General features: G+C 38.3%; 1 protein-coding gene across 4 annotated transcripts in view; it reads left to right on the top strand.

Annotated features, from left to right (window-relative positions):
* The first annotated feature begins 2,284 nt into the window (after positions 1-2,284).
* The window catches only part of OPA1 (OPA1 mitochondrial dynamin like GTPase), a 49,539-nt gene continuing 34,890 nt past the window's right edge, over positions 2,285-16,933 (top strand). Inside the window, exons 1-7 of one of the 4 annotated variants that reach the window (XM_074547201.1) lie at positions 2,285-2,444; positions 5,248-5,566; positions 5,879-5,975; positions 7,253-7,360; positions 8,365-8,418; positions 9,268-9,335; positions 13,973-14,071. In XM_074547201.1, coding sequence (XP_074403302.1) covers positions 2,416-2,444; positions 5,248-5,566; positions 5,879-5,975; positions 7,253-7,360; positions 8,365-8,418; positions 9,268-9,335; positions 13,973-14,071 — 774 coding nt within the window. In that variant the 5' untranslated portion in view covers positions 2,285-2,415. The remainder of the gene's footprint in view (positions 2,445-5,247; positions 5,567-5,878; positions 5,976-7,252; positions 7,361-8,364; positions 8,419-9,267; positions 9,336-13,972; positions 14,072-16,933) is intronic. The other 3 variants (XM_074547202.1, XM_074547203.1, XM_074547204.1) reach the window with 3 other exon arrangements.

Below are 16,933 nucleotides of genomic sequence, written 5' to 3'. Positions count from 1 at the left end.
ACCAAGCAAAGGGAACACCAGTTGTTATACAAGAGCCACAGTACAAACTAAAACTAAAAAAGGGAACAACTGCAAAGGTAACTTTTCTAAGGCAGGTTGATGATTTTGGGAAATGACTCATTATTTTGGGAGGTGCCAGGTGTGGAAAACAGGATGGTCACACACGCTTTTTCTGCCTGGTCAGCTTTTGCTGCTTTCCCAAACATCACCCTTGCCCTTTCTAGTGCCTGTAGCAGACTAGGGTGCAGCAAGGGTCCGTGGTTGCTCTGGCACAGAGATGAGAGATGCAGAGTTCCCACCAAAGCAGGGTCTCCAGGGAAGAATAAAGACTCATACGATCTTTTAACTGTTCATAGTTTTATTCCAGCTCCAAGGTGTTCTGCACTCCTAGAGAACACCCATGTAGGAGTATTTATACCTTCAAAACTGAAAAGGAAGAAAAAACAGGTTAAAGGTGCAAAACATTCATCATTTCCAGAGTCTGAAAATCTGTCATAATAATTCATCAAATTATTATCAAAGAAGATGGTGACATTTGTTCATTTTCTTAAGCATGTTCACACTGCCTGGAGAGAAAGCAGCCTGAATTGGAACCTTTAGTAATATGATGCTCTCTACTGTTTGAAGTAAGAATTACATAGTATTTATTCATAAAAAGTTATTTGTTAGCATATTCTATGGAGTGTCATCATTCATATTTTTAAATTGAAACATGTCTTAAAAATCATACATAAATTACAAAAATAACTGGCCAAGCTAAAATATAAAAGCAAAGTAAGATTTAAAATACAGTCCCTTAAACTTATAAATAAATAGTCACAAAGTAGGCAAGCAAGAGGCAAAAACAAAAACACGTGCTTCACCTCAACTCAACTTTTATCCTAGTCCTGAAAATACATGTATGTATTATGTCATCCTTAGGCAATTTATTTTGCTTTGAAAAATCTGACAGTATAAACAGAAACCTGACCTCTAAAGCACCCCAAATCTCATTTTATGTTTCTCAGCATGTGACACCCAGTTCTGGCCACATTACAGAAAGGAAGCTGTGAATCAACTGGTGACATTCCACATAAGAGCACCAAGAAGGATGACAAAGGAGTCATAAAATATGGAAGAGGTACTTAGTGTTGTTCTAAGGAAAAAGAGACTGAGAAGAGCCATGGCAACAATCTTCAAACAGGTAACTGGAGAATGTAACATTATCCCTGTCCACTGTGGACGTGTTACAAGAAAGATTCAGACCAGGCATAAGGGAATACTTGCTGTTAAAATCAGCAAGCACTGGCATTGCCAGGTGAGCTCTCCAATGTGGTCTTTAGGGACAGGTGTGGCACACACGGCTCTGAAATGACCTAACCAGAGATGGTCCTGTGTGAGGGCAGATGGACAGAGCCGATGAACTCTTCTGATGTCACCTTTGCCTCCTGCTTCATTGTGGCCAGAAAAAAACCCCAACAACTCACAGAAGCCCACTGGGAAACACCTTGTGTTATCCAGCTTTCAAGGCAGCACTGCCATCCATGTCATGCACTCCCCAGGCACAACAACAGCTGGGGACTCATCAGAATCTTTCCTGTACCAGCGTGGGAGACCCTGGTGCCCCCATCCAGGCTTGGCTGCCCTCAGCACCTCTCCAGGCCTGCCCGAGAGCAGCCAGGGGCACAGGGACGAGGCCCCGAGGTGATCACGGGGGTGTGGGGGATCCAGAACCCCAGTGTGAGGGACTCATGACCCCGATGTGAGGGAACCGTGATCCCAGTGTGGGGATCCATGACCCAAGTATGACTAATCCAGGACCGCCGTGTGAGGGCTCCATGCCCCTGGTGCGGGGATCCGTGATCTGAGGGTGAGGGAGCCCTGATCCAAGTGTGAGGGCTCCATGATCCCGGTGTGGGGATCCCTGATCCCGGTGCGGGATCCAAGTGTGATCCAAGTGTGAGAGCTCCATAATCCCAGTGTGGGGATCCGTGATCCGAGTGTGAGGGATGCATGATCCGAGTGTGAGAGCTCCATGATCCAAGTCTGAAAGCTCCATGATCCCGGTCCGGGGACCCCTGATCCAAGTGTGAAGGACCCCTGATCCAAGTGTGAGGGCCTCCTGATCCCGGTGAGGGATCCCTGATCCCAGTGCGGGGAAGCCTGATACCGGTGCAGGGATCCCTACTCCAAGCATTACACATCCAGCCCTCCCCGATTCTCAGCTCCCAACCGCCCAGCCGCCGCGGTGCTCCCTCCAAATCCTCCCTCCTCCTCCGCAGCCGAGCCCGGAACCTTCGCGCGGTGAGGCGCAGTTTCCGGCTGGGCGGGCGGAGCGGACAGCGGTGCCCGGAAGCGGCTGCCGCTGCCCTTGCCCTCAGCGCGGCCGCGCACCTGCGGCTCCCGGGCCGCTCCCGCTCCCTCCCGGCCCTTACCATGTGGCGGACGCGGGCGGCGGCGGCTTGGTAAGCGGGACGGGCCCCGGCGGGCTGCAGGCGGCGCAGCACAGCACAGCACAGCTGGTTGGTGGGGTGCGAGGTGCGGGTGGCGCAGGGCTGGGCCTGAGGCTGCTGCAGCCTGGTAGCCCCGGGCTGGGCTCTCTCCCAGCCTGCGGCTCCCCTGGGACCGGGAGAGGCGGTGCCTGTAGGAGGGGAGGGGGCTGCTTCTCCCGCATTCTCGCCATGGGGAGTTCGGGCCGCATTCGTGTCCGTGCGTGGTCCCTGCCCGCAGCTGCCTTGCGTCCCGCTTGTTTCCCACCGTTCTACCGCAGCATTCCCGGCTGGAGCAGTGACAGGGACTGGTGGATGACAGCACGGTGTTCCTTGGCAAATTTTATAGAGTCATGGAATAGTTTGGGTTGGAAGGGGAACATGAATATCATCTAGTTCCAGCCCCTATTTGGGAACGGCAGTAGGAAAATAAGCGTTGTCTTGTGCTCAGTGAGAAAAAAAAATGCCACCGTGCATTTTGTTGGGTTGTGTTTGCTTTGTGGTCACGGGCATAGCCAGCCACTTGTTTTGTGTTTTATAAGACATTTATAATCTCAGTGCAGTGTTGCAGGTTGCAGGCCTATAATCTGGCAGAGCCACTCATATCTGGGAGGATAGTTTTTGTTATTGTTAAAACCAACCTAGCAGAGGCTTGAAATTTGGAACTCATTAAGTGCTCATTTAATAGCATTGTCCTGCCATCAGTTTCAATCTGGCTGTACTTTTCATTGGAGATCTCAAGGTGAGTTTTTGTAGTATCTCACCTCTCAAGGTGAGTATTCATCAGGAGACTTAGCAGCAGCAGGAGGAGGGAGGAAATAGAATATGGAAGTTTTTGTGTGATGGAGGAGTAGTGGGGGTTTTAATGAATTATACGATTTCAGATGTGCAAGTAAAGCAGCTGAGTTTGAAATATGCAATAACACTCAAAAGGAAGTTGTGGATTGAGGTTTTGCCAGACAACTTTAATGGAATTCAATCTTCCCTTCGGTTTAAGCACACAGACAATGCTATAAAACACAATGTGTTCTAAAAGAAAAATCACAGAGAAGAAAGTTACATAATATTGCACAAAATGCCTTTAGCCCAGGTGAAGATGAATTACAAGGAGTGACAGCTGTAGTATGTGCTACCACATGAATCTCTGCTGAAAATAATCAATATCTGTGAAATGGTAATGCCTGCAAAACAAAATAATGAACAGCCCAGTCACTGGCATGCTTCATACAGGATTTCACACCCTGATTTAAAAACCTGGCTTCAAAACTGGGAAATTAAACATTTCAAGTGTGGAGGCACTTTTGTATTGGTTCTGTTTGTAGTTAATTTCTGAGCCTTTTGTAATTCCATGTCCTAGAGGAGAAATGCTTTACTGGTTTAGGAATTGTTCTGTTCCTGCTTATTAATCTCTTTCTAGGTTCTAAGTTTCATATTGCCAAAGCCCAGCCCTGCAGAGATAGTTTAGTATGGCAGCAAAGGGAGTCCTCAGCCATAGTGACTTAGAAATGAGGACTGGCAGAGCAGGAGCTCCTTTACTGAGCTTTCTGTTGCACTGAAGGAAATTTCTAAAGTTAGATCATTGGCAAAATTGGTCTTTAAAAGAGAAAAATGCCTGAATTCTGATTTTTAATTTATCTTCCAAAATCTCAATTTCTGGATTAAAAGTCTTTTTTATGACAAAGTCTTTCATTTCTTTGGACATTAAGAATGTGCCTGTCACCTCGAGTACATTGGAAATCTTGAGGCAAAGAGCTGTATAAATCATAAAGCATGTTATTAGAAAGTGCTGTAATATTTTCCACTAAGTATGATTCACTTATTCTTGTTAAAATCTGTTAATTTTAAATGTTTTAGGATTATGAGATTAGTAATTTGCCATTTCAGTGATATGAAGCATTTCTTTTCTTTTTTTGTCCCATTTGAAAGAAGAGGCACTTGATAATATTGGAAACCCTGAAAAAGGACAAGGTTTCATTTCAACTTTGAAAATTTCATGCCTGTAATTTCACTCATAGTATACAAGTTTTATTCCCTACCCTGTGTTTGCATAACAAAGGCAGGATGGCTCCTGTGTTTTAATGTGTGCTTTTCATGGCTGAGCTCTGCTTTTAGACTCAAATTTTCCAGACTTCTGCCTCTTCAATCTGAGTTCCTTCATGAAAGCATCAATGCTCATGGTGCAGCCACCTCCAGAACTCATCTTGTCTATGCATGACCCAAGACAAAACCACAATCTGGTAATCCTAGAACCACAGCAAGTGAAAGGAATTGAAAGGTGTCATTAAGCACATGGTTGGCCTAAATAGTACAGATGTATTCCACAAAGAATTTTTTTTCTGTGTATTGGGTTTTTTTTAAAGTTTGGAAATCCTCTACTGACTTAGCGTTCACTAAAAGTTTATTTAGAGAATAAGACAGGCCAAACTGTTTTCTTATATGTTGGAAATGTTTTGTGGACTCTTTAGCCCAAACATGCTTTACCACACCTGTTACCTGCCTTATTGCAGTGTGGAAGTTAAATGCAATCCATAACAGACTTCAGAACTTGTAGTGAAGGTTTTGTGTCTGTAACCACTAGAAATACTATACCCATTAACAATGTTTGCAGCTTTTTATTTTCCTCATAAGATAGCTGTAGTGGCTGGAAATTGTGGCTTCAAGGTGATGTAATAAGATTATCTGTAACCAGCTGGAATATAATGTGGATTGCTTCTAAAGAGGTTTTTGATTTAATGGTGTGTTGAAGAAATCAGTTTAAGTTTTTATTTCTTTTTTTTAGTGTCATCTGCCGGAGTCTAGCGAACAGCAGCTGTGGAATAAAGAGAAAATCCCCGCTTCAAAACCTGCATCTTGTTTCCCGCAGTATACATCATCCCTACTACCCAAGTGCAAAGTTCCAGAGACCTCCCCTAAGGATATCCATCCAGCAGCTCTCTTCTCTGAATCGCCTTCCCCTTCACAAAACAAAACTTTTGAATGTCAAACATGGGTACCAGTCCCACAGGAACTTTTGGCTGGCCAGATTGGCCTCTAGGCTTCTCAGAGTTCGCTATCTCATCTTAGGATCTGCAGTAGGAGGTGGTTACACAGCTAAGAAGGTATTTATCTCTGGAAGATACTTCATGCATTTTGTCTTTGCTGTTACATACTTCAGAACAGAAATTCTTGTTATAGCCACAAAAATATGGGATGCCATTGCTTGGTTAACTGATGATAATAAAGAGGAGTGAATATGGAAAACATTGTTTAGGAAACTGCTGTAGATCTTAAAAGATCAAAGTATACTCATAGCTAAAGATTATGGGTTAGTATGTTTTATGTGTAGGTAGTAGTTGCTCATACACTTCTCTATGTACATTTCTTTTTCTATTTTTCTATTTCTACCATGATTTTTCTCCTTTCTCTGTCAGACCTATGAGCAGTGGAAGGACATGATACCAGATCTCGAGGATTATAAGTGGATTGTTCCTGACTTCATTTGGGAGCTTGATGAACTTGTTGACATCGGTATCACAAAGCCATGATGTTTCTCTGTCTAAAGACTGGCATGTGTAAAACTTAACATAGGCATGTAGGTCCTCAGGGCTTCACTCCAGGAGTAGCTTTTCAGCTGCAATTTGAGTGGGCTTTTATTTTTGGAGTTTGATGTGTGTTTCACCAAAGAATTTGTATCAGTGTGTTTGTAAAAAGAAAGTAAGCTCTGTTTAGCCTGGACATTCCCTAATGCATCCTTTCATATGAGAATGTTCTTGGTCCTTTCATAAAGCCATATAGTCCCATTAGTGAAAGGAGAGTTGCAGTGTGATCAAGGGGACTCACACAGGTTTTGGTAGTATTATGCAGAAAGTTTTTTCTTTCTATATGATTGACTTACAAGTGAAGACATAAATAGAAAGTAAAAAAAATGTGTAAGTGAAAGACAAGTTTGGAAATGCAGAATAGTGAACCTGCCTATCCACAAAATTATCTTGAAGATACAGAAGAAAAGAAAGTGAGAAATATAGACTTGCTTTCCTGAGCCTTCAGGTTGCAGTAGAGGCTTTTGTTTAGTTTTAGATGAAAGACAGAAATCTGAAAATCAAGCTCTGACTTACATTTTGTATGCAGGGTAGAAACGTGGTGATCTTTAAAAAAAAAAAAAAGATTTTACTGCATAGAATGGTAGAATGCTTTGGATTGGGAGGGACCTTACAGATGTTTACTTCCAGCCTCGATGCCATGTGTGAGAATTGCATAGGTAGATGCAGAGACTGAAAACTCATACAAGTTTTTCTTGTCCTTACTGCAAATGGACACTACATTTTTATAGTGCTTAAAAGGTAATGATTTTTATTTTAAGGATCACAAAATTGGCTTGTTTATGAAATTGAAAACTAATCTTTTCTGAAAAGATTCAAGACATGAGCATAGTTACAATTTCAGTACAGTTTTCAGTTACAGTAATTTTAAAACATCCATTTAAAACATTACAAAGTATGTGAAAGGATAATGTATGAAATGTGGTAAAATGTAGCAATAAGTTTTCAGCAATTATAAAGTACCTGAGGCAGCCAACTTATCAGGAAGTTCAAAGTCTAAAAAAGCAAGTGGTTTTTCAGATCTGATAGTCTTTCCCAACAGTAGTGGGGGGAGGTGCATATGGAGACTTCTTCCTACTTGTTTAAAAAAAAATTTAAAAGCCATATCCTGAAACAGTTACTAGGTTTTATAGCCTAAGACTTTTTTTTTTCCCCAAAAATAATAGAAAAAAACCCAACTCACTAACTGTTATGCTGTTTTCCTAGAAAAACTTCTCAAGGCCCTCCCTGATGCAGATGACCTTGCCAAACTTATGCCTGACTTTGAAAAGATTGGAGAGAGCCTCGCTTCACTGAAAGGATTTCTTTCTCCTGGTGAGAACAAATTTTCAGCTAAGTTTTTATTTCAAAAGCTGAATGTGTTTGATGATGAGGGTGTAGGTATGTCCTTAGATACTAAAACAAAGCAGATCCTGAAAATGTTTGTGTTTGCATTGAATATCTCTTCTGAAAGAGCTGTGGACACAGGTAAGTATGATGTATTTTTAAAAGCGAGAATTCTGGTAACAAGTGCAGAGAACTATAATATGAAATTGAATAGAAAACTTCTATTGAGCTTCAACTTCTTCTTCAGCCTGAAAGCTCAATTCTTCAGCGAGTCAGAGGAGCTGGTTGTGTCCAGCTAGAACTTGGTGAGAGTGCCACTGAACAGCAGCAATATCACAGCTGTTACAGGAGAAAAGAGTTGGATTGTTAAGAGTGAAGGTTCTTAATGTTGCAAGTATGTGAAATAGGGGATTTGTAAGAAAGGTATTCTTCTGGATTGAATGATGTTTTCCATCTGGTTCTGGACCCAGCAAAGCTTTCTTGGAGATTTAGGTTAGGTGGGGCAGTGGTGAGTTCCAAATCTTTCAGAAAAGGCGTGGGGATGGTTTGTCTATTCATTGTATCCAGGCAGTAGGAGGCTTAATGTATCTGTGAGGGGTTATATCATTGCTCTAAGTGTGTTTGAAAATATTTTCATATCAGTGTGCATAAGAAGTGTGGTTTTGTTTCTTTGAAGTACTCTCAGTGGCAGAACTAGTTTATTAGTCTTACAAATGGAGCAAGAATCTAAGTAGGGGCCAAGTTCAGCTGAGTGACAAGTAGATTACAATCTCCTATGTATTCTGGCTGTTTAAAATTTTAACAGTTTAAAATTGTGTTGTTATTGACTGATAGTGAGATGTCACCAATTACTTGTTATCATACTCACACTGGCATAATGGCCATTTCTGATTGTGTGGTCCTCCAAATGAAACAAAGATCCCTCATCTTTATCTTGCATTTTGTTTTGTGTCTATAATTTTTATTTCCCCTCTTCTGCTGATTTTTCACAGGTTACAATTTGGTTAGTGAAGTCATAGGAGCTTCTGATCTACTTCTGTTGTTAGGTGTGTAAAAGCCCTTTTTCCTGCCTTTAACCTGCCTTTTTACAGCAAACTGTTAAAGCACTACTATACTAAGAGGAGTGAATATCAATATAAATACAACTATTTGCAGCAACTTAATATGGATTTATAAATACTTTCCAACTATTTTTAGAATACTTCATAGAATCACAGAATATGCTGAGTTGCAAGGGATCCATCAGGATCATCGAGTCCAGCTCCTGACCCTTTTCAGGGATATCCTGAAAATCCCACCCTGTGCCTGAGAGAGGTGTCCAAAAGCTTGTTGAGCTGTGCTAGGCTTGGTGCTGTGACCAGATCCCTGGGGAGCCTGTTCTAGTGCCCAGCCACCCTCTGAGGGCAGAACCTTTTCCTGCCTAGGTCCTCCCCTGTGGGAATGAATAGGTGAATGGTTGATGTATCTCTGCCATAGTCTTTAGCAGATGCTTTTTATTTCAGGCTTGTTCCAGAAGCTTCTTTTTGAAAACCTGTCATTACAATAGGAAAGGGTTTTTTTCTTATTACAGTAACATCAGTGGATTTTGTATTATCCTTCTGTCTTTCTCAAAAACTAATTCTGCAATATTTTGAGAACTTTTAATAGTCTCACTGAAGCTCCCTGCTCCCTTGTGTTATAATTAATCTGCGTCATAAACTAGATATAAAATTTTCAGATGAGCTTTAAACTGAGTTTCTTCTTCAGTTTCTTAAGATGAATTTTTTTTATAGGAACTTTAAAGATTATTGAATTACTAACTCATAGAGGTTGAAGCTTTAATTTTCTAGTAACTATTTTGAGAATTTTTAAGTGCCTTTTGCATCTTATTACTAGTTTCTGTAATTGTGTCCTAGGTTCCCCGGGAGAAACAGCATTCCGGGCTACTGACCAGGGATATGACAATGACAAACAGTTCAAGAAGGTAATTACTCACTTGCAAACCTGAAAATGTCTCTCTAAACAGGTATTTATGGTTTGAAAGTGCATCAGTAGCCCATTGCAGAAGTTCATTGGAAGCAGCTTGAAAAGTATTTATTGTCGAATATTAGTTCAGTACGCATTACTGCTTTTTGTATATAAAAGTATTGCAGGGATAATAAACATTTTGGTGTAAGGAAATACAATGCAGACATGAAAATGTTTAGTAATTGCATTATTAAGAAAATTGGTCTGTGATAAGAATGTGATTTTAGGTATTGTATGTGCATTTGCAATTTTTCAGGGCATGATCTCCATGGCACTTGAGTTTATAACTTATTACTGAAGTTGGTTTAGCTAGCATTTCTGCTTCAAACTCATTTTTGTTGACATTTTCATAGTTTTAATTCTTATTTAAGAATTTCTGCCTTAAAGAATTTCCATTTCCTAACATAGTCTGGTTTTTATTTTCTTTATCTAGATAAAGCATACATCATATTTTTGTTACTATTTTCTGGAAAATAATGTTACTGTATTTGGATAACCTAATGTTTTAGCACTTTTTTTCTTGAAGTCAAGAAGGTGAAGTTTATTTTTTTGTTTTCATGAACATTTCTGTTGAATTCCTAAATTGTCATGTTGCTCATTCTTTAAAGGCTTTTATTTTTCTTGTGTCTGTTTTTAAAAATTGTTTTACAAAAATGGAAGGAAAACAATATATATTAGGGAATTTGTAAGTTATCATATAGTTATTTTTGAACTGAAATATTCTGAACTATAACTGGGTTTTTTCCATAAACTTTTCTGTATATGCAGGCATGTATACATTTATTCTACATTAATTCTGCATGGTAACATAGTGAAACATGTACAAAGCTCAGATCTTACAACCATTTTTCCCCCTGTAGAGCAGTGATGGATTTTTACATGAGAATTAACCTGGCTTTTTATTTCCCCTTTGTCTGTAAAGTGTCTGTGTTTTTCTCCAGTGATTGCTTTGCACAGGTTTCACTGTATAAATCTTAAAGAACACTTTACTATTGATTTGTGAAGAAGTGGCCATCTTAGTTTATTGTCTCTGATGATTGAAATAACTGACACTTTTATTGAATACTAGTAATATCATTAAAACTTGTTATGATCCTGTGGTTGTTTTGGATGCAGGGATATCTGCATATTAACTTTGACTGTGGTGTGGAAAATATCACCAGATTAAGTTAATATGATTAAGAAAATTTTGTCTGGTCTAATGATTATATCTGATAAGAAACTGTTAATTTGCTAATTAATATGATTGGTTTGGACAGAATATTTCAAACTAGGCACATATGTATCCGTAACAGAGCATAATCACCAAGTTTCTTTGCAGGCAAAATTATTACTTTCAGGGCAATGGATAAGATGGCCTTTTTGCATTCAATGGTTGCCACTGCCAACCAATGCTAGTTTAAGAGCTGTGATTGTATGGGTTCATAAAGGGATTGTATGGCTGCTGTAGTATGATACTCAATGTGCCTGATGAGAGATGGTTTTCTTTGTTTTGTTGTGAAGAGATTAGTAACTGATAAATCTAGAAAGTATTTGTTTGGAGGAATTTTTGAAGAATTGTTACAGGATGGGATCCTCAGACAGGTCTCTAAAAGCTTCCAGTAGACTGAGTGAGAAGCCAGTTGTTTTGCAAAGTAACTTTGAGAGTGAAAGATGTCCCAAACACATTAGCTAACAAGAAGCAGTACAGCCTGATTTGGTGTTTATCTCATAATCTCTCATTTACAATATTTTTAAAAGAGAATTAACTAATTAATTAATTAAATTTAGTTAAGAGAATTTAACTAAAATTACTGGAGTGTTCAGATAAGTAGTTAAGTATGTGGCATCTAAATCTCTCTTTACCTGGATTAAATAAGAAATTTTGTTCTGGGAGAAAGGAGAGCGAACATAGTTACAAGAACTGTAGTAAAGTAAAAGTACTGTGTTGTAAGTGAGGAACTAGTTGAGGCTTCTACTTGAAACAGCTGTGTTGCCTTCTTAGGTCATCTTGCACTATTGTGTCTCCACAAAAATTTTCTTTAAGGAATAGTTTCCTCTTAAAGCAGACAAATTCCAAAGCTTAGCCTTTACCATTAAAGAAAACATATAATGATTATAGCTATGATGGAGTTGGATTGAAGATTGTGACTCAGGTCTTGGTGGGGCTTAGAGCCCTTTCTCTGCTCTGCTTCTTTGGTACTGTGGAGACCCTTTTGCCCCCTGGAGCAGTTGCAGTGTGTGATTGTCTCACCCAGCCTGCACAGGGTCACCTTCAGCTGCTGTAAGGAGCTGCACAAAATCCCACAGCCCCTGACCACAGCTGCTGCTGGAGAGTGAGAGAGGCTTGAGTAAGGACTGTCACTCACATGGATTTATTTTTTAACATTTGTTTTCTGTTTTGTTCTTCCTTGCAATTTATGCAATAAAGTTTCCATAATTTTCTCTTTTATTAAGAGTGCTATTATATTCCCAACCTAATTTCCTAATTTCCAGTTTCATGTTATAGATGCTCTGGATAAAATTGTTACCTTTATTCAAATTCTTAAAAATTGATCTCTCTACCTATCTTGTAATTTTCACTCCTTTGTATTCCTTTTAAAATAAAGAGAGAGTCATACAGTTGTAATGCAGTATATTAACTTCTAATACAAGATAATAGGGGATGGGAGAAGTTTAAAGACTACACAGTAACAATGTCAGGGTTTGTCCCAATATGTCAATACTGTACTCTTTTAACACCTGTTATTCCTTACCCTTTACGTGGTTTCTTTGACAATGAAAACAATAATGTAATGGTTGTAAAGAACTTGATTTTTGAAATCACATTAATTGATTGGTGTTGATTTTTCTAGCAAAAATTCTTTAAAGGACAGGTTGGTTTTGGTGGAGGGGACATGCAGTGATAGTGTCCAATGACAGAGAGATATCAATATTTTTATTTGTGTCTTGGTATATGCCAGCAGGGATGCTGTGTGTATAGTTCTGTGCTATTTAAAGTTCTTAATTGTTTAATATTAATTTATTTTTTAATCTAAAACAGTAAATTAATATCTAAAATATAAAGGAAATAATAATGTGATTATTGATTGTAACATTATCTTCTTTGTATGTATCAGAGAAGTCTTTTAAATGACATAATTTTTTTATTTGAATATTTTATTAAATGGTGTGACTGTAGTTGCAAATTATTCTTGTCATACTTTATTGTGGAATAGGAGTTGCATGTACCAGATGTCTTTGAAAGGAATTGCTGATTAAATAATTCGATTTGGTGGCTTCAAACTTCTGCTACTTCCTGTTTAAATGCTGAAAGGCCTTCATGGCAGATTTTTTTCAGTGTTTTTTCTTGTATTTTCGGACCCATAGCATAATGTTTAAAGGGAATGTGTTGGGTCATATTGAGAGTTTCCTTGTCTGCAAAGTATAATTCTTGTTCTTCTAATACTGAATGTATCCATGAGGCTTCCTCTCCTTGCTGCTGTGTAGGAATCAAATCTTTTGCCTGAGTTCCTGGCTCAGTTGCTCGTCTGGCATTAGAGGCATTTATTAAATCTGAAAGTGGCTTAGTAAAACACAAGAAGCTTCAAATTATACAAATCACTGTTTAGCAAATGTTTATATTTGGTCATTTGATTGTGTCTCTCCTTTTATCCATTCTCTTGTGTTGTTTATCCTTATGTGTACATGCCTGTGTGTGTATTTCATGCAACAGATGTATACCTTGATGATGAATGTCTTGAATTCTTACACCAAAGTTCTGTTTCAGAGCTTGTCTTGATTCCTGAAGTACATTTTTGAAACATTTCATTTCAGTGCATGTTTTCTTAGAAGATGTATTTTTTTTAAAGAAATTTATTTAAATAGTTCATTAATATTCTTCTCTGCATTCTCTGAAATAAACAGTTCATAAGCTTCTGGTAGAGGCTGGCATTGTATTTCTCAACCAATTTTGAAAGACAGCTCACCATCATAGGATTGTTTGATGTGGAGGGAGAAGAGAACTAAGCTTTGTGGAAATGCTGAATGAGTAAAAAAATAAGCATCAAATTTTAGGAAGTTTTGGAATGATCAGAAAGGGTTATGACAGCATGAATTTAAATTGCAGTGTGTTATGGAAGTGGAAAGGGAGCTTTTTCTTTTTTTTATGCTTAAGAAATTAGTTTTCTTTTGCTAGTTTTAGAAAGTTAAGTACCAACCAAAAATCATCTTTTTATAAACTGTCTGTATTCTTTAGGTTATTTTTGCTTTGTTTTTATTCTTAGCAAAACTTGTACTGACAAAGCTGAATGGAACAGTTCGATCATATTTTAAAGCTGAGATAGCTACAGATGGATTTTTTTAAATATTTAGATGCTTAGTTAAAGTTGAATATAATTGTAAAATGTAGTTAAATGTTGGTTGCTTTGTTCTGCCTGGATTTGCAAAGTGCATGGTTTTGCTGACTCTATCCACTCCAGCTAGCAAGAGATCTTGCTAATGAAATTCCACTTGCATTTGAATTGACCCGTTCATACCTGTTTTTCATCTGTCTTTTGTCATGCCTTTTGGTTTAACTTTGTTCTCCTTACACCCCAAATTTTTCCTCTCCTTTTTATTATAAACTGCCGGCAGGGCCTGCTTGGGGAGCTCATTCTGTTACAACAGCAAATCCAGCAGCACGAAGAGGAAGCACGCAGAGCCGCTGGCTTCTCTTCCCAGCAGAAGCGCAAGGTGATGCCCTGAGGGACAAAATGTTCTGCATTCACTCTAATCCAATACTTCAGCTCTCTGCATTTGAGCTAGAAAAATCTTACTAATTAAATCATGGATGCAAGTAATTGGCAACTTCACTACAGATGGGTAGTCCTGTTTCAGTTTAACCAAGTTGCATTTAAAGCATGATGTTAAAAGCAGAACAGGTACTTTGTGTCGCTTTGAAATTGTATTATCTCTGCCTCTATAAAAAGTGTTATTTAAAGTTCAAACATTAGAAATGCATTTAAGGAAAGTACATGAATGAAACCTGTTTACTGTTGCTTGTTTCTGGTAGTTCTGTGTTGTAAGAGTGTAGCTATTTACAGGGAATATATATCTGGGAGTTTTTCTCCTCTGCTTTATACTGTTGCCAATCTGAAAATGACAGCAGCTCCTTAGTAATAATTTTGCACAGACAATTGAATGCTGCTAATAACATTATCTACTGTATATTCATCAGTGGTAGTCCCTTGTCTGTTCTCCATCTTAAAGCAGAATTTTTACTGATTTGTTGCGCTTGTTGAACATCTGTACTTCTCTTTACTTATTTCATTTAAGCTCTGATAATTTTGTTAATTATTATATGGCTGATTGGAAATCCCTCTTAAATTGGGATGTTTTAGTTGTCTGATCTGTTGCAATCTGTAATTCTTGACCACATTGCTTTGTTGGCTGCTTTTGTGTCTCCTTAAAAACTTTCTGATTAGTCATACTTCTCAGCAGCTTTGGAATTGAGCACTGAATACAGAACTTGATCTTCTGTACATCTGAAGATAAATCCCACAGGAAGAGAAATGCTCTAAATATTAATTAAACTTTTAGGCATATTTGCATAGCTGTAATTGTCATGCTTTTGAGTCCATCAACAGAGGAAAACAATGTTCTCTGAAAGTATAGTAGTACTTCAGTGTTTTACTTTCTTGCCATATTATTTTATATGGTTTGGAGTTACAAGCTCCCTTGTCAAATTGTATACAGTTTATTGAGAGAGCTAGAGTATGGAATAATAGATTTAAGTAATAATAAAATGTATGAACACGTAAAAATTGCTGGAGAACCAATGCAATACTTGATATATAAAAACTTATCAGCCTAATAAACACATTCAGGGAAAAAATGAGCTTGATACTACATTTCTTTATGATTGAGATTCTACTTTTTAGTACTTTGTTGCAACTAATTCCACAATTCCCAAGCTGAGAAGAAACTGCAAGGGCTGTCTTTGTAAATGTTATCCTGCCCTCTATGGCAGGTACTCTGTGTTTTCATAGGATTGAAGGTCTACCTTCCTTTGCATATGGAAAGTTTTCACTTAGCATTCAATGTGCTGTTTGGCATACATGCCTTAAGACAAAGAATGAATCATGTTTGTCACACTAACTTTTATTTTTGAATCAATTTGAAAGAGGTGGTAAACTCTTTCCTTTAATACCTTGATATGAGGATATGGGTCAAAGAATCCAATTAATTCTCTTTTGGAATAACAAATTGTTTCTGTCAATGAAATAAGTCATTGCAGACCCTTCTGATACGGCATAAACCAACACTTTTTATTTTTTAACTGAGTTAAAGGCATTGTCTTGCTTGCATGTCTATAATAAAATATGATATTTTTGTTTCAGTTCTTGAAAGTTTCGTTGCCCAATTTACTTGCATGTTTTTCCATTTTAATTCATTTACTCAGTATTAAATCTACTGCAGTTGTAAATTGAATAACAGTACAAACCATCTCACAATCAGGAGAAGATACTAAAAACAAAAGTTTAATCTTCTCTTGTTGATTTTTTTGGGTGGGGGGCAGCCTGTTAAATATTTAGCAGTAAAATTGTATACCACTGCACTGTGCGTGGCTGCTTGAATGCATTTTGTCTGGGCCTTAATATTTTCATTTAAATTATTGGAAATTGCTGTAGTTCTGCACATAATCAGTTTAAAATTATTTGCAGTGAACAGATATCTGTGTACAAGGTCTCTTCATTAAAAATAAGTCTCCAGCATCCTTTTCTCATTATTCTTTATGGTGGCAATGGGGAAAGAGGGAGTAATCTTGAGTTGCAAATCGTATTGAACTGGATTAAACAAATACTCAGGTACCTATATAAACATACTGTAATCGTTGATTTTTTTTGGGGGGGAAGGATAGAAATCAGTCTTATGTGACTGTTAGTACTTCAAATTCATATTTTAGCTCTTATTGGCAACTTTAAAATTTCTAGCAATATTAAGGACCACATGTTCAAAATACTATATGTACTAACATTGAAATCACACCTGCACCAAGCACTGAGGCAGTGGCATCATTCTAGAGCTGTTTGTAGGTTTTGACACAACTTATCTAAAGTCCTTGTTAGAATTAATCATCAGTGCTAGATGATTCTTTGCATAAGATCTCACAACACAAGGCTGTGCAGTGTTTTGTTTTTCTGCATTGAACAGAAGCATCAGCCCACACAGACAGTGCCCATGGTTGGAGGGGTCTGAGGGAAGCACTTCAGAGGTGCATCATCGCCCCTCAAGGCTTCTGAGAAAATGTTACCTCCTTTGAAAGTCTGCAGCACATGGAAACACTTTGTTTTCCTTTTCTTTCCTAAATTTTCTTGCTTCTTTTGGCTCTGTGCATCACTTTCTTTGCCTCCTGTTTTTATTTTCCGCTAATATCTCTGAGGTGTTGGAGGCGTGTGTGTGTATGTAAATGTTTATTTACATATAGCAGCTTGTAGCTGCATGCATCAAATCCTCTGTTCAACTAACCCTGTTTCTGATGTACTTTTGCTACCACTGAACTAATTAACAGCAGTGAAAAGTTAATTTACAGCATTTTGTCTTTGTTCTTTATGA

Source organism: Zonotrichia albicollis, chromosome 9 (genome assembly GCF_047830755.1).
Source record: "Zonotrichia albicollis isolate bZonAlb1 chromosome 9, bZonAlb1.hap1, whole genome shotgun sequence".
Taxonomy (NCBI): domain Eukaryota; kingdom Metazoa; phylum Chordata; class Aves; order Passeriformes; family Passerellidae; genus Zonotrichia; species Zonotrichia albicollis.
This window is presented reverse-complemented; position numbering and strand designations above follow the sequence as displayed.